General features: G+C 38.1%; 2 protein-coding genes across 4 annotated transcripts in view; one reads left to right on the top strand and one right to left on the bottom strand.

The window, feature by feature from the left end:
- The first annotated feature begins 587 nt into the window (after window positions 1-587).
- Window positions 588-6,647, top strand: LOC311083933 (L-asparaginase). The gene is made up of 7 exons (XM_084115706.1): window positions 588-761; window positions 959-1,054; window positions 2,763-2,926; window positions 4,085-4,168; window positions 5,190-5,289; window positions 5,374-5,436; window positions 6,438-6,647. Exons 1-7 carry the CDS (start codon window positions 651-653, stop codon window positions 6,573-6,575), a joined length of 756 nt encoding a protein of 251 aa, XP_083971832.1. The 5' UTR covers window positions 588-650; the 3' UTR covers window positions 6,576-6,647.
- An 871-nt stretch (window positions 6,648-7,518) lies between these two features.
- Window positions 7,519-21,822, bottom strand: part of doc2b (double C2-like domains, beta) — a 223,447-nt gene continuing 209,143 nt past the window's right edge. For all 3 annotated transcript variants that reach the window (XM_084113642.1, XM_084113643.1, XM_084113641.1), the window contains exons 13-17: window positions 18,562-18,688; window positions 14,224-14,381; window positions 12,006-12,087; window positions 11,830-11,926; window positions 7,519-9,530 (exon numbers count right to left, since the gene is read on the bottom strand). In XM_084113642.1, the coding sequence (XP_083969768.1) occupies window positions 9,394-9,530; window positions 11,830-11,926; window positions 12,006-12,087; window positions 14,224-14,381; window positions 18,562-18,688 (601 nt within the window). In that variant the 3' untranslated portion in view covers window positions 7,519-9,393. The remainder of the gene's footprint in view (window positions 9,531-11,829; window positions 11,927-12,005; window positions 12,088-14,223; window positions 14,382-18,561; window positions 18,689-21,822) is intronic.

Raw genomic sequence — 21,822 nt, 5'->3', positions numbered from 1 at the left:
TAGAAATAACTGGACTATGGAGTATTTGTGAAAAATACTGTTTAAAAAAAAGTAAAAGAGGTTAAATTTACATGGCATCTATCTAGCTAAAAGTGAATTAGAGAGATTTAATTTAGATATTGATTATTCCTGTGATTTTTGTTTAACAGAAAAAAGGCAATCTTATTTTATTCAAGATGAATCATTTTGGTATCTATGTATTATTCTGATGAAAATAATAATAATAATTATTATTTAAATTTTTATTTATTATTTATTATTATAAAATCCACATACACAAGAAAAAATACTAACACATGTATCGTATACGGTTGTATACTTTGTTGTAAATAAAACCTATCCAGACAGACATATCGATCGATCGATCAATCAGGGCTTCTGTATTTAAAAAAACAGATACTTTTTCCATTATTTTTTATAATAATGGAACAGATATAGAGCTAGATATCATCCACACCTAAACACTGAAATAGTAGCAAAGCAACAACGACATTATTATTATTAATAATAGTTTAGTTTTGGAAAAGCGGCAAAAGCACGTCACGTGACCTCTCTCACTAATTTTAGCGCCGTTATATTCACGCGAGTTATATCGAAGTAACGTTACCCTTGATCATTTAAACTGTGATTGGCATATTTTCTTTTTTATCATGGGGGTTTGTTTTTCAAAGAACAATATCTCTGCTGAACTTTATAGATATTGGTCTGCAATAGCAACTTCTCTTCGCCTCGGCTGGCTAGGGACCGAAAACGTCAGGACGGTTAGTGTTACTAGCTAACGACGTTAAAACGAACTAAACTAATTTGTTCGTTATTGATGAACAAGAGAGCTAGCTAGTATGCTGAATTTAATAATTAAGTTGCTATCAAGTCAGGGTAACGTTAGATGTATGGTGACATAGCCGTTTGTACAATACAAGCTTTCTTTATAAAATTCTCTGATTGCGTTCTTACCTAGGAGATGAAAATGTGCCAGCTTGCTCTTACCCCTAATCTGCTGAACTCTTCAGCTGTAGAAGAGGATTACCTCGGCCTGGAGGAACATATAAGAGAGGTAACGTTAACGTTACTATGGAAATATCAAAAATTGAAACTCATGTCTGTATATATTTGCTCTTTTCTTGGTAAGTTTCTCTATGTCACTTGAGTGTTAGTTCCGTTTTAAACCAGATCAGATGTTCCCAAATGAAGCTGTGATAATCTGCACAGTTAGGTCTGGCACTATTCAGTATTATCACTACAAGACCAAATATACATCTTCTTTTTTTTATATACTTATTTGTATTAGCAGTATAAAGGGAGATTGCAGAGTGTCTTCAAGGTGAGAAATTAAAGTATTAGCAAGTTTAGGTCTAATCTGCATAATAAGAATGTCAGTCTTAAAATTTGTAATAATATTTGAATAAAGCTGAAGATATCAATTTTCCCAGGCTGGACATCACTTTTGGCCACTACACTTCCCAGCCAAAAAAAAAAAAAAAAAAAAAAATCACTGTTTGGATTTAAATAGGCAAATAGTCTGATTTGATCATTATTGCAGTGATTATGATGTTTCTAGCATGTTATATGTTTGACAACAGTTCTTCTAACCCTAATTGATGGAGTGTGTAGCTTTTCATTTCTTAAACAACCATGTAGAAAGACACGTCATGACCATATTCCAGGATGACAACATCAAGATTCATCAGGTTCAAATTGTAAACGAATGGTTTGGAGGGAGCATGAAGAATCATTAACACACATGAATTGGCACCTCTGAGTCCAGACCTTAAATTAATTGAAAGTCTTTGGGATGTGCTGGACTCTTGCATTGTCAATACAAGATATTCACCAAAAACTGATGCACATCTTCATGGAAACAAATGTTGTGATGCAAGATTATATACAGTCAAGTCAAGTCAAGTTTATTTATATAGTGCTTTTCACAATACAGATTGTATCAAAGCAGCTTCACAGTATTAAATTAAAATAATACAACAATGCTTGTTTCTAGTGGAAAACGTCCACGTTTGGTAATGCTGATCAATAGTATTGTTGATTGATTAATTAAATTAAATATCCCCAAATATCCCCAACTGAGCAAGCCAGAGGCAACAGTGGCAAGGAACCGAAAAACTCCATCAGGTGACCTAATGGAGAAAAAAAAACCGGCTCAGTCGGGGCCAGTTCTCCTCTGGCGTTTATGAACTAGAGGTCGGATTTAACTGTAAGATTAAAAGTATTATATGAATGCCTGGCTGAAGAGATGCGTCTTTAATCTAGTTTTATATACAGTATATAAAGATATGCATATAAAGTCACTCTATTACAAGTTATGCAAGTGACAATTTAGTTTTTCAAGAAAAGAAAAGAAAAGAAAAGAAAAGAAGAAAGTTGTTTGTTTTATTTCTCATACGTTTTTAGATAACTGGCATCAATCTCAGACATGTTCGTTAAATAGTTTGCCAGATCTACTTAGGTAAATGGAAAACCAACTTAAAGAGGCTGTTCCACACTCTCAAGCAAGTCACAGCTATCACTGTCAAACAAATGAATTGTACTAAGAGGGCAGTTATCCCTATAAAAAGCCACTGTCGAGCAGCAAACAGGTATTTAAAGCTGCTGGCGTCTCTCTGGAGTCTCGAGAACCTCTTCATGCAGGCTCTAACCAAAGCTCACAAAGGGAAACGTTTACAGTGCTTGTAGAAATAGTTGAAGACTTTCATTTTTAAATAGTTGTACACCTACCCTAAATGTGTATTGTTGCCCTTATATGGTTATAGGGTGCTGATGTCTCGTCTGGCGATGAGCGAGGCCGGACACCTTTACACGTGGCAGCAGGAGAGGGCTATGAAGGCACTGTTCGCTTCTTGCTGCAGCAGGGAGCAGACGTCAGTGCCATTGACTGTGATGGAGTAACTCCACTTCAAGATGCCATACACGCCAAGTACTCGTCACATTTGTGTGCTTCTTACTGGATATGCATTTCAACCCAGGGTCAAAAATGATCTTTTCCATTAAGGAGCAATATTTGCCCCCTGGAATTGATTTCCAGGGGTATTTTTTTACCTCTGCACAGGCAATTTTTTATAATTACTTTATTAAATGCATCTGTGTTGTCTTTTATGTCAGACACTTGAGTTTAGCCAATTACTTCAATCACTCAGAATACTATAACAATAAGATTTTATCAACATCAACAGAAGCCATCTTTACACCGCAAAGTTGGAGCAGAAGCTGCACTTGATATGGCATGTTTATTTACACACTGTTTAATGCTGCTCATGTATTTACACTGCAATTGCCTAAATAAAACAGTCTATATAAATTATAACATTTAACAGGAACTCATTACATGGTTGGGCTTCAATTTTATGATAAAATCATTATTGTTTATTATTGCTCTTGATATTGTAATGATTACATTACAATGTTTGTGGAAATGGCACATCATATTCTAGCTGCACAGACAAAACTGTTTATGATTGGTTTATTGCTTTTTATGCTTTAGAAAATCAAGGCTTCATATTGGTTATTTTAGTAGCTTGAAAAACAAAACATTTATTCAAACTGGGTCTGGGAATAAATTAAATACAGAAAGTGAGCAAAAAACACTGAAGCAGTCCATGAATTTAGTCTAGCATGCGTTTAAGCACTCTCTCAAAAACTCTCGTTACAATTAGTGAAGCTGTCTACACTACAAAATGAATCTCTTACATGCATATATTATCTGCACTTGGTTGTTTAAGATGAGAGAATACAGGGGAGTGCAGAATTCAGCTGTGATTAATCTAAACTCTGATTGGCCATTGCATTCATAAGCTATACAGAAACATGTTTTTTTATGTATAATGCAGCAAAAAAACCAAAAAAACTGATGCAATGTGTGCGGATCTATGACATGACATGGGTTTATTTCAGACAGAAAACGTAATTTCAACACAGTTAAGCTGACAAACAACAGCATATTTAGCACATCTAAATGTTATACTGCAGTTGACACTTTTTATTCATCATCAAATTTCACTTTAATCCTGACAGACCACATTAATTTCCATACCCTGTTGCATACGCACATTTACTGATTCACCTTTTAAATCAACAGGAGTCTGGTGGTGGTGAAGCTGTTAGTTTCTGCAGGGGCATTTTTGGAAAAATCCTCAGAGGAACTTGGGGCTGAGATGTGCTGGTAAGTGGGATTTATGTTTTTATACAAAGGTACATTTTACAAAAGAGGGCACTTGATAAAAGTCAGTCTGATGTGCCGAATATGTTATATCTTAACTATATAGCAATAATTCAGTGTTTCTCACAGAATTAGATGCTATTTGCGGTGGTGAGGTGTTTGGGGACAGGGGACGGGGGACGGGCGGGGGGTGATTAGTGCACAACAAAAGGGTTAAATATATCATATATCATTTTTTTTGACAAGTACACATTTCCATTGCCAACACTTAGTGTCATTTAACTTAAAGACATTACTATTGCTACATTGCTATGCCATTGCTACCACTTTCTATGACTGCTCCAGACTTCTTGTTGCCAATTTTGCTCATACACACACACACACCAACCTGGACCTGAAGATGGAGTTGGACACACACACACACACACCTGGAGATGGACACACTCACACCAACCTGGACACACACACACACACAGGCTCACACACACATTCAAAAAGACTCACACACACACAGATTCAAACACAGACACACACACCAACCTGGACCTGGAGGTGGACACACACACACAGACTCAGACACGCACACACATAAACCTGGAGACTGAGGTGGACAAAAACCAACACACACCAACCTGAACCTGGAGATAATAATAATAATGTCTAGTCTGATTAATAATAATAATGTCTAGTCTGATTAAAAATAATAATGTCTAGTCTGGTTCGATTCTGATTAATTCGGTTCGGGGGTATAGATAAAAGCCCTCCCGCACTGACAATTGATTGGCTACGCATGCACGCTCTTGCTCGCTCGCTCTAGTTTCCGGGAGATTTTAACTCATTTGCGGGCATCAGGGAGCCGCTATCAACATGCGGGAGACTCCCAGAACTTCCGGGAGACTTGGGATGTCTGCCGTTGACATGATTTTTGGAATGACTGATCGCGAGAGGAAAAAATGACGTTTTAGTTGTAATTGTAGTCTTATATGGATTTGGATTGTGCTTGAATGTGGATTGTGCTTTTCAGTCTTGCATTCCTTGGAGACACACAACAGATGGAGGCATTGAAGGAGGCTGGAGTCAGTTTGAATGCTTCTGATGTTCATGGTCGAACTCCCTTACATGTGGTGAGGGTTTCTCAGAAATGTTAAGTAAATGTTCCTATGAAGAGCATTTAAGCTCGGCTCATCTTCCTTCATTTGCTTTAATAGGCGGTGTGCACAGATCAACCTGAAATGGTGCAGTTCTGTATCAGCAATGGATCCGATCTTGTGGTATGGACACACAAAGGATTTAGAAGCAATTGTTTATCTGGCAAGGGTTTGGACACACCTTATTTTTTTCATTATTGCTATGCAAGTAGGGATATATAGTACCTATACTAAGTAGGGATGCATGACATATCAGCCACCATATCGGTATCGGCCGATGTATGTTAATTTTTAATGTTATTGGCCCAAAAGAAAATTTGGCAGATATATTAAAGTCGGTAAATAATGGATTATTTCCTTCCGTTGAGACATTTCAGATGCGCGCTGTTCGCCATGATGGTTTTTAATTGCTTGAAATCACTTAAAAAAGGAAAATACGGTTAAGTGCAGCGCAAGTCTGTCATATAGGCTACATTAAATTATAATGAGAACTTTATAATTGTGTGCTTGGGACATTTTAATGTTGAGACTTTTGTTTTTGAAATCAGGCTCTCAAAAATGATATAAAAAGTTGGATTTAGATGATGGGTTATCGGCTTTCATATATAAAGAATTATCGGTATAGGTATCGGCCAAAATTTTCAAAACAATCTTATATTTTACAGACTGTAAAGTTGCCACCCTGTGGCTTATCATCTCTGCACACTGTTTTTAAGTTCATGAGAAAGCCAGATGTGTCCAAACCTTTCACTCTTGGTACTGTAAGGATATAAAAGCATCACTCCGGGTGTGTTCACACTTGTAGTTCAGTTCACTCGGTTTGTTTGGTCTGGACCCCCCTCCAAAAAAATTTATTTAGTCCTGGTCCGCTTAGCGTTCACATTAGCATTTTAACACTAAACTTAAAGATACTGAACCCAAAGGCATAGGAATATGTTCACAACCTGATTGGTCGACTTTTATTACATATATTTCTTGATGGAACTTACAGAACATCCAAAACAATGCTGTGTTCTGGGATAAAAGTTCGCTTTAATCGAACCAAACATGCCAAGTGTGAACACACCCTCCATCTTGTCGTATTTTAATGATTAGAAATGACACTTCAATCTTTGAAATAACAGCAAAGGGACAGGCTGAACAACAGGCCTGTAGATGATGCTCAGAGACTAGGCTTACAACACTTGGTGAAGCAGTTGAGTGATCAGGCCCAGCCACTCAACCAGGCCACAGAGGAACAGCAGCTGTCTGAACTGAACTGAAAGGGTTCAAAGGTTAAAGTTCATTGTCACTGGTTCTCCCAGATCATTAATTCCAATTTTTAAAAGGCATTGTTTCATAAGGATGTAAAAATAGATGTTTTTAGAACAACTAAAATAGGTTAAATGAAACAATAAAACATTCCTAATGTTAGTTTTGTCTTAATCATTTGTATTCAATATTCAGTTTTTTAAAACAGAGTTCCAAGAGCACTGTTTATTTCCAGTTTGATATTAATCTCCAAGACAAAAAGAGTTGAACTCATTTTCAGGTGTTTATTTGATATGGGTTTCCAGTAAATAGCAAATATTGTTTGCCATAATAAAAAACACACTCTAGATATAATACTTTGAAGTTGGACAAAAAATGAAAGTAAAATACAGATTCTGGTGTCTGACGGCACTTGATAATGACATTATACTGAAACTCTTGATGCTTATTTTCGCTATAGGTTGTTGACTAACCCACAACGGGTTAAAAAGATCTTATAAGTATGGTTTAAATAAACATATTTAAGTTGTACAGTGAGTAAGGGAGAAAACAGAGCCAATCGGTTTGTTTTTTTAGTTTGAAAGTAGCACTACCAGATGCCAGAATCTGAAGTTATACGGGCATCCTCCACCTCTGCCATCACGGCACGACCACACAGTGTAAGGATACCCATAGTGTGTCTTTAAGAGGCATATTCCAAGAGACACAATGTTTTAACAGTGTAACACAGACAGGAATATAACTTATGCCATATGTATCATATTGTTTCCATATTAAAAGCTAATATCAATCTAGGAATCTTTGTAAAGTGAGCGGTGCAAAAACACACGGTTAGAAAAAAAAAGGCACGATAATTCGGCCATTCGGTGCAAGATTAAGGTGAACCAGGAGGAGAAATATATTGACTTCATCAGAGAACCACTATAATATGCAAACAATTGCCTGAGAGTTAAAAATGATCAAAACAAGACAAGATTTATTTTTTTGTAACATGCAGTCACATGTCCAGTCAATGGAGCAACCTGACGGGCAATGCGATAGCGTTCAAAAGTACAAAAACGGTCTGAAAAGGAAGGCTGACATTCTTGTAGCATCCAAGAGCAGGAACTGTCTTTTTACAGAGAAGAACAGCAGTATCAAACATTAAGCAAAGTTATTTTAATGACAGCCCAAGAACATTGCATGCATTTTTATGCCATAGAGTTTGTGTACAAAAGCAAAAAGATTACAAAAATGTCACAGGAGTGGCTTGCACAATGAACGTCGTCAGAGAGCGATAAGGTTGCTCAGTTGGTGAACACACACACCGTAGGGCTGTATACAGGAGTTTCAACTAATGGCCGACATCTGAAGTCTATGAAAGCTTGTTTATGCCACTGAATACAAAATAAAAAGGTAATTGTGACTTCATTTCACAATTCAGACTTTTTTTTTTTTTCTGAATTGCAATTGCGTGAAAAAAAGTCGGAATTAACTTTTGAAAATGTTTTATTCTGTGGCGGAAAGAAACTTCTATAGAAGTCTGATCTCCAGTGTAGAGTTTCCCTTAAACTGAAAAAAAAAAAAAAAAAAAAAATTCTACTGGTAATTTAAAAAAATGAAAAAACAAAACAAAAACATTTTGTCAAACATACAGTAATATAATATCTACAAAACCCACCAACGGCATGCTAAATATGCAATAATACATTAAAATAATACACTGGTTATAATTTAATGCCACAAAATAACACAACTTCATGAAATGCACAAAAATAAAAGAAACGTGTTAAATGACTTTAACACGGCATTTAAAAAAATATATTGAATCATTTTTAAAATGCTCAAAGGAAGAATAAGATAAACATGCTATTAATAAATCTCAAAACAATAGTAACTTGTAAAAGTTTGTCAAGTCCATTTTTGATTAACAGACTTTAGAATAAAAGATGTTATGTATGGATTGGGCTTGGGCACAGTGTTTCATCTGAAAATCAATAATTAATGGTCAAGCAAGAGTTGTATAAACCCTCTGGATGAAAGTTGTCCATAATCCATGGTCTTAAATTCTAGGATAGTGCCTTTGTGTTTCCTCTGTGTAAACAGTGTTTGGGTTCTGTCTGAAACTCTGCTGCGTGATTTCTTAATGGCACAGAGTAGACTAACTAGGAGGTTATTCAATTTAATTAAAAAAAGGAAAACATTCTAGCATTTTGTAACAGACGGGGGAAGTAAAAACTTTTTTAAATTGTATGAATTTATCCTCCACTGACAAATATAATCCTCTCAATCATCAGTTTACAGTTTATGCCCTGGACTGTATTCTAAGATGTAAACAATATGCAGTTCTGCCTTGTTTTGAAAATTGTATTTTCAGAGCCCATTTGCTGCCACGATGCATACGCATAATAATACATATACTGAGAGTTAACATCTGTAAACAGCATTCTTGAATACACATAAAACCTCAGAGATAACCAAGAAAATGGAGAAAGAGAGCAGTAGAGGGTGGTTAAGTATTTGAAGACAGGAACTGATCTCTTGTTGGCTGTGGGAACAATCTCTCTCCATTTTCAATGAGGTTGTACAAACACAGGTTGATTAAAGACCCTTATATAAGCCCAAAAGCCACATCAAGCCACACAATCAGACTGCAAGCTCAACACCAGGACAAGTACAAGAGATAGAGCAGGTGTGTTGGTTGGGATCAGATACTGGCACCCATCTCTAAATCAGTGGACTGCTGGAGTGTTGATCTATCCATCACAGGCTGCTGGGCTTCACATCGACATCATGTAGGAACGGGACGGGGCGGGGCGGGGCTTCTGCAACCACTTGAAAGGGAGCCTTTCAGTCATTGTACCCTGAACCAGGGAGTTCATTGGTTAAAGTGTGCCAGCGCTCGATTTTCTTGTCCTTGTTTTTCAGACAGTCAAACCAGTGTTTTAGCCTCTCGCCGTTGGCATTTATACCTAAAGAGACTCCACCTGGAGAAAAGATGGAAGAGTTCATTAAAACAGCCAGAAGTTCCCCGTGGGACTCAGGCCTCAACTATAAGGATCACCTACTGGAGAAAGTTTCAAGCCAGTTGACAAACTTAGCACTACGGCCGAATTCCAAACAGAAGTGAGCCTCCCTATGCCCTACTCACTATGAAGTGGGGACTGTGGATGGAGCAGTGCACTTGTGTGTCTAATGTAGCCGTTTGGAACACACACAAGGAAGCAATTTAAGACAACATTTCCTCATTACCTTAACCTGAAATATTATCATGACAACATAGCATGGTGTCAATTAGCTGTTCTAACAACATGAATTTTATATTTTGGTTAAAGGGGTGGTATAATGCCCTTTTCACAAGATCTAAAATAAGTCTTTGATGTCCCCAGAGTGTGTATGTGAAGGTTTAGCACAGATATTTTTATATAGCATGTTAAAATTGTCACTTTTTGAGGGTTAGCAAAAACGCAGTTTTTCTGTCTGTCCCTTTAAATGCAAATGAGCTGCTGCTCCCGGCACAGAGGGCGGAGCTTCAACAGCTTGTGTCCTTTTACCACACACACTTGCACTGAAAATTTCAACAACTTTTAGCCTTTTATGTTCAAACCGGAGTCAGACAATGATGGAGAGACTTCTAGTTATTGATTAGCATATTCTGTCATGATAATCTATAAATCGTGTTTCTGGGGGCGGGGTTTATGTACATTTTAGGGTTGGGGTTGTCACTAACCCGGGAGGAAGCTCGTGTAGTCCCTACCAGCCGTTTGTTGTAGTCCTTTAAAAACGATTTCTTTAAAAGCAAATATCTCCCTTTGCTTTGAACTTTGAGCATTGTAACTTTGCAGATGTTGTTTATGCTCAACCAGCAACATTACACACTAACTAAAGTTAGAAAAGTGAAATCATAATCAACCACCCCTTTAATGTAAACAATATGCAGTTCTGTCTTGTCTTGTTTTGGGGCCTAATGGTGCCCACAGGTACCACAATACCCACAGGTGCCCTTGAGCAAGGCTCTTAACCCTCAATCGCTCCCCGGGCGCCGCAGTGAACGACTGCCCACTGCTCCTGGTGTGTGTGTTCACTACTCCTCATGTGTGTGCACTAACTTCGATGGGTTAAATGCAGAGGACAAATTCCAAGTATAGGGTACCATATTGGCCTTCACCTGTCACACTTTACACTTACATAATTGTTGCAAATAAATAGCAGTTTTTATGCTTTATATGTGTGTGTGTTTGCATATGTTCCCTCTCTGCTCTCAACTTTGCCGTCTCTTGTTTGGACCTTGCAGGCGGTTGCATTTATGTAACACATCTACTGTTAAACACCTTTCTTACCTATCAAACTTATTTAAACTTACTTTTGATGTATGACAAAAATATGTGTAATTGAATTATCCTGTTTATTTGTTAACTCGAACTCTGCCGCCATAAAATGAATCGCAAAGATTCGCCACCCTGGTTCACATGACCATGAGCGATAAAAAGACTTCTTTGAAGTTACCGTCGCATGTTCGCTTCGCTAACGGACTTCTAAAGGGCCCTTCGTGAAGGGATTCGGTCGATCGCTTTCATTCGGAACGCCCCTACAAATGGCGTCCCCTTCCTGAAGTGCCCTTCAAGGGTGCAAAAACACTGTTGGAATTCACCTATTTGATCATGCACACATCTGCTTGCTAATTCAGCTTGTCAACTTGTCAGGTGGATAAAATGAACTATAGCTGGCTGACACAGATGAAGCTTTGTTGAAATTGCAAGAATGGCTTGTGATCAGTACGAATGGGTTGAAAATCACAAACCAATCGGTAACGTTTCTCCTTGTATGTCAACATTTATCAGCGGTAATGTTTAGCAAAAGAATTTATTAGCATCTTGAACTTTTTTGCATAATTATAGTAACTATGTGCTTTTCAGCTATCAAGAAAAAAATATATTTTATGAAGAAATCATTTGTGTATATATATATATATATATATATTTTTTTTTTTACATTTTTTAATAAAACGTAAATGTAAAATTTAATACATTTACAATAAGACATTTTAAATTAGAAATATACATTTAAGTTTATATATATAAAAAATACATTTATAAAAAGTAGAAACTTCTGGCCTGACCAGACAAACTGCTAAGCCCTGGGACTATATATAACCTTTGGCAGTAACATACAATTCACCACAAACCGTGAAAACAAAAAATACAAATATAGCATAAAATTAATATCATAATAAAAATGAAAGATTAATGTAAATTTAACAAGACTTGTACAGTAAATAGGTCCTACCAATGAAATCGTTGGATTTTCCGATGTCATAGTCCCAAACGGTCACCTCCAGGGTCTTTTTACTGAGGTCCGCGTACTTGATCTCATAGAAAAACTCCTGTCATAGAAGAATGGAATCAGCAATTATAAACACAACTGTGCATTAGACAATCAGGCATTGGTCAGGTCAATCTTACTTCATTGAATTCGGGGTTGAGGGTCTTCTTTTTGACAGTTGTCTTGTGCTTTGATTTTTTGTTCTCATCTGGCTTGAGATACCTGAAATACATTGGGGATATTGAAAGAAAGAAGCATTTAGTGTGATCATGTCTTTCACTTTGGGTTAAGTTGGCTTTCTACTAATTTGGCACAGGCTTACAACAAGTCAATATGACCACCAGAGGGCATTGCACCTCTTGTATATAAAATTTGGAGAGCTGAATGAAAAAGCCATGAAAGGATACACAAGGTTCATTGCAGGATATTTCCACCATTTGCTCTAGGAGCTTTCTTAAATAAATGAAAGATTTACTTTCATTTCGAGGTCATTAAATGTCTCTTTCTGGCTCTATCCCTGCGAGTCTTCTTAATGAGGGTCCCTTGCTCTTTACCAAAGACCACCAGATGACTGAGCAAAGAAGACCCAGGCCGTGAACTCGGCTGCCTAATAATCTTATTAGGCTTATTAGGCTCGGCTGCCTAATGTCTTATATTGTAAAAGCAATAATAGAAATCCCCTCTTATTTATTTTATCATCTAGGGATCTGTTAAATAAGAGTAAAAAACTGAAATAAATCTTGTTCAAGATATTACAGAGATGTCCGTAGACGTTTAAGGTAAAAGTGAAACTCGCTTCCCTCTTATTGTAACAGTTTTCCTGGAGCTCATTTGCTCCTGTTACGCTCTCTCTCTAGTCAACAATTTCAGCTTTTCTTCTGAATAAATTAATCCGCTGTTCTCTTTCTCTATATAAAAACAAACACTCCTACTTTTCAATAAAAAGTAACTAGTTTCCTTCCCAAAAAGGTGAACGTCGTCAACTGCTATCAATCCGGAAAAACTGCTTTGTGCATAGATGGTAAAAAACAGGAACGACACAATGATTCGAAAACAGCAGACGGAGACGAAATAATGACACAAATGCACCCTCAATAAATGGTTTGATTCAGGAAGTTAGGGAGCTGAGAGCTCAAATCCCTTCTGTGTGTGGAAGCAGAGATCATTGCTTCATTTAAACCAACACATTCCAGTCCTCAAAATACAAAGAGATTTGGATTTCTCCATATCAAAGACAGAATTCTAAGCTTGTGACTGCACTGGTATCAGCCGTTGATATAAATGCTTGTGTTTGGCATGGATGAATAGACGTGCTAAAGCTTTACTTACAAACATACCTGTGCACATACATATACATTGTCAGTAATCATTTAGCAAACACTTTTATCCACAGCGCCTTAATGCTAAATTGATTTTTGGTGTTAAGTGCCTTGTTCAAAAGCTCACTCGTGCGATTCAAACCTACAACCTTTTGGTTACACATCATTACCTTAAAGTCAACATCATCAAAATTCACCTCATTTTTAAAATTTATTTTGCATGATTCATCTGTGCACAGATTTAATGTTATACTATTATTTATTTTAATATTTTTTAAGGGGTCCTATTATGCTTTTTTTTTTTACATTTTCAACTTTCTTTAGTGTGTAATGTTGCTGTTTGAGCATGAAAACTGTCAAAAATTCACCCCAAAGGCAGTTATTCTCTATATCAGTCAACACTGTTTCTGAACTCCCTGAAACGCATCAATTGTAGTCTTGAGTTTCCTTCCGGGAAAGAAACCAGGCACCTGGTGACGTATGCTGGACTTCTCCAAGAACTCAGTCCACTTAAACACTTCAGCCTCTGCATGCTCACATTAATCTGCCTTTGTTTCGGAGTGCACTGCCCACATCTCAAAATATCCAACAACCGATGGATAGAACCAACTTTTATCACGACTTTAAACTGTGACAGACCTTTACAAAAGGTTAGGAAGATAGAAGGGTCACATTTTTAAACTCGTAATAATCATCAGGGTCCTGTGGTATATCTAGGTAAGGAAAATCTCTTGCACATTATTTGTAAGTTTTAGAAAAACGTTAATGTATTCTGACTTCAATGCAGTAAAACGTTGTGCCTGATTGTTATACCACAGATTTGAGTCGACTAGCATCACTAAATCCAGCAACAGGATTTCCTTTGATATCTGCAATTTACATACTCTTATATGCACGGATCTTCTGTTCCACAAAACATACATTTTCACTAAATCGATGTGGATTCCGATTATTTTAGTACCTCTGCACTTGTTTTACAAGTGAAATTTCAGCATACAGAACAGTGAAAAGACAGATGATAGAGGGAGGTATGAATTACGTTTTAACATAGGGGTCAGAGAAGCCATTGGCATCCATGGCAGCGAGATGGGCACAGCGGATGATGCCAACCACTAAGCCAGACTTCTGAGAGCTGTACTTCAGAGAGATCATGATGCGCCCTCGCTCCTCCAGAGACTTGTCATCTGTCTTGTCGATCTGTCTCAACACACAAATAGAAAACAGTCAGTCCAGCTTCTAAGAACTAGAAAAAAGATGGATGTAGAATACTTAATACGAATAAATATATTTGAACTTAAACATGAAACCTAGCATTCATTTGTTGCAATTCTATGAATCTGATTGCTTTAAGCCGGGCTCAGACTACAGTCTACTCAGAGTTTCAGCCCAATTTATGCCTGATTTGCCCCTCCCAATATTGATCGGTTCTGATATTCGGCACAAATGATCTAGTAATGTGAGGCTTTACAGATCAAATCTTGAACCCCCCGATCTGCCCACGGACACATCTGGACCGTCCTGACAATATCAAACATGTTTGATATTTAGGATTGACGGAAGTGACCGTGAAACAAGCAGCTGTACAGGTCCGGTGGATAACGGAGATGGAGGAACGGCTGGTCTAATTTTGGGATCAACAGGACTGCCTTTATAATGTCTCCTCATATAATGTCTTCAGCAAGTTGCTGCAACACAGTATATATGTTGTATACATCCACCTGCCTGTGAGATCACGTGAGGAGCTACATCTGGCATTAGTTGTGTGTGATGCGACACGATTTTCAAATCTTGTGTGTGCAGGTTTGACATTTGAAAGAAGAAAATCTGTGAAGATTCTCCTTACAATGCAATTGGTTAAGATTTAAAAACTCCTGTAGTCTGAGCCCAGCTTTAATTATCAACTCATAAATAGACAGAACATTCTATTAAAACACAAGTGTTGTGTCCCAGTAGATAATTTATTCATTCGCTCAATTAGTTTCATGCACAACTCTCTTCTTTCCAATGTTTTCTTGTCTAGACATTTTATGACAAAGCAGAATCAGGGCCGGGATTATTGCAACTGTTGAATGTGACGTAGATCTACTCTCTCTCTCAGAACTTTCTGGACCCACCAAAGCCATCAAGCATGAAGTTAATTAGCTGTGGAGGAGGCGTCTCTGCTCTTCCCCCACACACTGCTGTCTCATTTCCGTCCCCACTGGAGATCACAGACTCTCACACACACATACTCTCATACACATTACAGAGTCTCTTCACACAACAAACATGGTTCGTACTGTTTTCCAGCTGGTGGAGTCACTCTCAGGTCTCTAAGAGCAGATCCCAACACTGTCTTTGTGTCTAAGGGTGTATTCGCACCCGTCTTGTTTGGTTCGATTGAATCGAACTCAAGTTCGTTTCCCCCCTTGGTGCGGATCTTTTGGGTACAAAAGAATACAACAATCCCACTCGGGTGCAGACCAAACAACCTTACCGAGACCCAGCTGAAGAGGTGGTCTCTGTCCGGTTCCAACTCTGGTACGGTTCGAATTTCTGTCCAATGAATGGATGACCTTAGCACACATGTGGTTTTGTTTACAAATTTTGGTTCACTTGCAAAAAGGGCAGTGTGAAAGCGAACCACACCAAAAAAAAAAAAATCAACATTGTATTTGGTCCGGGCCAAAGCAAGTGAACTAGCGGAACTTTTGCCACCTCTACCTGTACTGCAGGCAGCAGTCTGTGTGTTGACCTTACAGGTCAACTTTTTAAAAACTTGGAAATTCTCACATTTTCAGGGTTTACAAAGACAGCCAATCGCCGATTGGTAAAGTCATCGCATCACTGCAGCAGCCATCAGAAGCTCTGGTTGCAATGGAAACGTTCAAGTGTTCTAAGATGTGTCCTGGCCTCGCATTTATGACCACACATGTGTAACCCCTCCAGTCCTACTTGCCCCGCTCCGAGTGGCCACGCCAACAAGGAAGCTAAAGACCGCAGTCTCTAGCATCAGTCGCAAGTGCGCCTCTTGAGATCAGGGGAGTGATATTTACCTGCACTACATTTACTACCATTACACATGCATATTGGCAGGTCTAGTCTGAAAAATAAGTGTTTTTAACACTACTTGCTGATTTGAAATATGTTATTGCTGGATTTCCCCATTTAAGTAAATAGGACTTGGTCTTGGATGCCCGAAACAGCTGCCCGGAGGCATTGCAAATGTGGCCACCGAGTGAACTGACTTTCCTCAAAAGGGACTTTGCTGTCAGTCTGTGCATTATTGGTGGGGATTTTTGGATTTTCTGCAGGTTACATCTTTACACTAGTAAGTGGTGACAAGTGACTGTCTTTAAGAGCGAGCCATTGAGTGTGTTTACATGCACATTCTCTTAAACTGATTATGCTTAGAAAGCTGACATGTGAGTCATAAAAAACCCGTACCTTTAAGGTCATAAACAGCTGAAGAACAAACCAATAGACAGCAAGATTTTTGCTCATTACCTCGATTTCGCCATGTAAACACCTTAACCTGCGTCCTTTCAGCTTATTGAAGTCCTCCTTCTCCTGCTAGAACAGCTAGAACATATAAAGCAATGGAGATCCTAGCAGAGCTGTGTGATAAGTGATATGTAACAGGAAAGCATGGTTTCTGCAGATTTAAGCACATTCAACCAGAGCAAGTGTTTAGCTGTAGGGGATGAGGAAATATATCTTTCTTGACCTGAGAAAGGATAAAATGTGTTCTCATCTCGTGCAGCCGAAGGAGCAAGTGGTACAGTCATAGAAACTGCAAACATTAGAGGAGAATGAGTCTGTACAAGTTTCCCACTGCCATTTTGGCATACTCTGGAGTTTTTAATGGTTTATTTAAATGAGTGTAATGATTTATGAGCTAAGAGTGTAATGCACGGATGCTTACGTTTTGATGTCGCCAATGGTAAATAACCAGATTAAAAAATAAAATAAAAAAAAGTCTTGTAAACATGTTTTTCTTGCATTGAGAGTTTATGGGTTTGCATGTAAACTGGTAAAAGAGGCCAGTTTAAATCGATTTTTGGTAGTTACCAGCATGTTGGTGTGCATGTAAACGTGCTTACTGATTCATTCATTCAACCGATTAGTTAAAAAACAGATTAATTCAGGAACAAAACACCACTACATTGTTTTGCTTGGATACGTGTATTAGTCAATTCTGCTTTGACTTTGTTTGGAACTATTTTCATAAGTAACTGGCAATATTGTGTCTAAAATATGAACTGTTATTTAAACTGTTATATAAAAGCAACATCACATTGTGGACTCATGCCTACAGCCAAATTCAGAACAACAGCATTCTTGCTCATCTGATATTGCTCAAGTAGAGGATACATGTATGATAAGTAGAGGAAAATGTAAATCCAGCTGGTTGTTATCATAAACAAATAATAAACCACAGCAGGGTGATCCAGAGACACGAAAGAAGCCATTATTGGGGAATAACAGACCTTGGAATGTTGAGATTGACCAATCAGAATCAAGCATTTCAGAGAGCTGTGTAATAAATGGTAATAAAAGCAAAAAAATTCTATCAATTCAACTTTGATTCAGTTCAACTACTGAAAATGTCTAGGTTTATATGACCTCTGCCTTTCAAGTAAAAGGTACTCTGATAAAAGATACTAGATGAGATCATCCCCCACCCAATACCTGCTCGTCCTGTCAACCCATGGAGCTCTTTGAGATGCCTTAAAACCTACATCCACCACCCTCAAATGAAGAAGACATGTCTACAAGGAAGTGTATCGAACTGCTTTCCTCAACATTTTCGTTCCGTCTCCTGCCAGAACATATAAAGCAGTGTTTTGTGCTGATCCTAGCAGAGCTGTGCGCCTTAAGGCACGGCGAGGACGAAAGACTTCCTGCTGAGCTGGGTTTAGTTTGTGACTGGAGTGCATTTCAGATATAAGGCATGACCCAGGAATACAAACAGACATGTGCCTAATGTGTCTGTGTCCATCATACATGGTTGTGGCAGGTTTTGAATCGAGGTGCTTTTAGTCAGGCGATACAGTGTGTGTATGGTTGTTAGTTTTCCTCCGACAGTGAGCAGCCTATAGCTTTATCACGTTGTGCTGGTGTTTGTAAACCTGTCACGTTTGTCACAGATGGTTGATGGATGTGAGGATGTTGCTTCAATGATAATTGATTTCTAATTAGTATGTTGATTCTAATGAGAGTCACTTTGAACGTCCTAATCAATTTGGTATCTGAATCTCTTTATGTAGCTTTCAAACTTCCCTCAATTTCTCCATCACTCACAGACAACCACACTGATGATTAGCACAACTGAGCTCCTTCCGTCTTCACACTGATTCTTGAACAGAGTTGAACAGTAAAAGACCGTGTTACTCACAGGAAGCTGTTTCTCCAAACAGTTGCTGAAGCTCTTGGTCTGGTTGGGTTTGAGTTTCTTCAGGGGGATTCGGGTTTCGCCGATGAATTCGTTGTGCCGGAATTTGTCCTCGTCACACACTGAAATCCTAGACGAAAATAACAGATTGACAGTATCAGATCTGGATTGTAGACTTGCCATGAACTACACAGCTAGTTATGAGAGTTGTTAGAACTCTTTCTTGGCCAAGGTTGCCAGTCAGCGCCAGCATTTTTGTTCATATTCACAACATTTTCATGGCCCCAGAATATTTTTCTGTATGAAAATGTAATGTCAATATATCAAAAGAAATAATAGACAATCCACTTTTAAAAAACAAAATTTTTTTTCTAGTTTCCTTCATTCTTTTTTTATCAACACTTGATAAATATTCATTATTTATTTCTGTTTAGAACTGGTTTGGCCACGTCTAAACCAAAATAAGAAAAAATCTACTCAGTTCAGTCAAAGAGATATTATTTTAAGGAGTACATCCACATATCCAGTCAAGTGCTGAAGGTGGGCACTGCAAACTGATTCCCCACCACCTGTGTTTCATTACATTTTGATAAACACTTTATCTCAGTCAAATACATAGTGTGACCAGAACCATTTATTCAGTATATCCCATATATTCCAAATTCATAGCAGAAGCTCCATGGGAGGATTTCATGCTATCTCTTCACTATAGATGTTCATTTGCATTGAGCTTGCTCACTGTGAAATGAGTTTTCTGTGCTATTTGCAGTATCGGCAAGAACCACTTGATATGTGGGGGTAGGAACAAAGGCACAGCTTCTTTTAGTTTTGTACAGGTCAATAATAACATTTGACTGGATACAGATGAGTAATTCACACATGAAAAAGGAACGTTCTGCTGATGTCTCTCATTTACAGCAAGAACAGATGGACAGAATAACAACAAATCCATGCGTTTAAGATGGTGATGAATTGGTCAACAGCAGAGAGAGACAATTGTCAACAGCCGGTATTGGAGACGTTGCCGCAGTTCTTCTGGATTTAGTCGGTCTCAGTTTCTTCATGCAATCACAGACGGACTTGATAATGGTGAGATCACCGTGTGGATCATACCAGCTGTTGTCAGACTCCTTGTGCATACAAAAATCTCAATGGATTCCTACTGAAACACTACAGCAAAAAATATAAATAACTGGCTTAAGTGACTTTTGAACAGTACTGTACGTCACTCTCCATATCCGTAAATAGAGAAGAGTTGCTCCAGCTGGTTTCACGTGTGAACGGTGTGGGAGGGACATAGGTTAGTGGTCACAACGAGCGAGAAAGGTTGACACAGAGTCGCTAAATCTCCAAACTCTGGCAAATCACCTGTTTCGAAAAAACGCAGAACAGAGGAGAGTCTGTCGGCAAAAACAGAATGCGAAAGCTCGTAATAAAACAAGAATCAACATTGGTTTGGTTTTTCGGAGATGAGGAGAACTAAGGGATTTGAAATGGTGTAAAAGCGACGTGGAGATGGCATTTTTATTACTCAACACGCGAGTAAGATATTTTATTGAACAGATAAATTGCCATATGTAACTCTATAACAAAGTTGCGCAATTTTTTTTCAAGGAAGTATTGTGTCTATTAATGGGTAAAGCTACAGTAACGTCTTCAGCAAGTCAGCTTGAGATCCTTTCCATCTAAACTGGTTATATCTCTTAAGCCTAGTAATGAATGTTTTATGAGCAGTAGGATGTTCTCTCTCTCTTTTTAGTTATGAGTAAGAACCATATTCATCCGCACAGTCACGCAGAGCCAAAGCACCACCAAAACAATGTTCTTCCGCAAAATGCATGCAGTTTGGTTTTTTAACCACTAAAGGGCCTAAAAGTACCTTTAAAATTAGATCTTTTTGCAGAATATCCAAGCTGTTCCATACAATAAGTGGATGATTTATAATGTCAAGCTTAAAAAAGGATACCAAACACACCATAAAAGTACCTTAAAAGTAAATATGAATATTGGTCTTCTGAATCTATATCATTTGAGGGACAGACCAAAATGCAAGTCATTTACTGAAAATACGGTCTTCTGTCTAAGCTCTCAAATCTCACTGAAGCTTTTGCACATTCAAAGCTGGCACGTCATGATAAGCATGACAAGAAATTCAGTTTATGCACTGTTTATTCTCTTATGGCTATGTGCCATCTAATAAGTTATCCTATATGATTCGAAGGAAGGCCTTACTTTTTGGGGGAAAAAAAGAAGAAAAACAGGCAGGTTCTGCCCAGTCCATTTTGTCTCCCACAGCAGCAGTACTGATCCAGACAATAAAATACAGATATATTTTCACTCTAGACACGTATACTTGTTTCAGTTTCAAGGACTGGCGTAATCCTCTTGCTTTACACCTCATAACATGACTCATTCCTTCAACTCCCTCACTAAGAAATATCATAAAACCCCATGAGATAGAAACAGACGAACAAACATACGGGGCACTTCAGGTGAATAGTAACTATTACAGAGTAGTCTGTAATAGTTTATGATCTAAAAACATTTAAATCTATAGAAAATAGCCCCATCAGTACATCCAGCAATAAAATACATCAAAAATACTAGTGCAGAAAGGGCGATTCTAGGATTTCAGCCTGAATGGTGGTGTATTTGGTTGCATTTTATTTCATTATCAGATGAGAAAAGAGGAGCAAGCATCTGAGATCTGTGCTCTGAGCTGAACATTGCCACCCAATAATGGAAGGATAATACTTACTGACCCACACTTGAAGGTTTTTAACAACTCAGAGGAGGAATATCCTCATAATCTTAAAGATTTTTAGGGGGGCTGAGATGAAACACTGAAGCTCTAACAATGCCAAAGGTCTAGCAATGAGGACATCCACATAATCCTTCCCAATCCACATTATTTCCATTTGTTACCTCTCCACTGCATCAAAAATGAATTCCTGAATGCTTGTTCTATTCCCATCTGGAAGTTAGATGTGTTGTTGTGACACACCATTGCTAAAGCGTTCAGCCTGACTCAGTAGTTCAGCTCTCCAAAGGCTTCAGTCATGTTTCAGGTAAACTGGCAATCACACTTTCTTTCCCCTGTTGATAAAAGTCTTGAATGAGGCACGGGGCAGCTGGAGCAGCACTCAGGCATGTCCAAAAGGTCTGCTCAATAAAGCCACTTTTCCCCCGTTACGTTACATGTGGATAGGATTGTTTCCCCAGACGGCATTGCTCTTTATGCTGTTTCTAGAATGGTTTTGTTTT

This window comes from Abramis brama (assembly GCF_963993115.1).
Source record: "Abramis brama genome assembly, chromosome: 5".
Taxonomy (NCBI): Eukaryota; Metazoa; Chordata; class Actinopteri; order Cypriniformes; family Leuciscidae; genus Abramis; species Abramis brama.
The sequence above is the reverse complement of the archived record's forward strand: the minus strand, read 5'-3'. Positions and strand labels throughout refer to the sequence as shown.

Excerpts from the sequence above, each read along its gene's own strand:
- LOC311083933 (XM_084115706.1), top strand. The coding sequence starts at position 651 with ATGGGGGTTTGTTTTTCAAAGAACAATATCTCTGCTGAACTTTATAGA. Across the intron at positions 2,927-4,084 it reads CAAGATGCCATACACGCCAA|GAGTCTGGTGGTGGTGAAGC; the intron begins GTACTCGTCACA and ends TTAAATCAACAG. Across the intron at positions 4,169-5,189 it reads CTTGGGGCTGAGATGTGCTG|TCTTGCATTCCTTGGAGACA; the intron begins GTAAGTGGGATT and ends TGTGCTTTTCAG.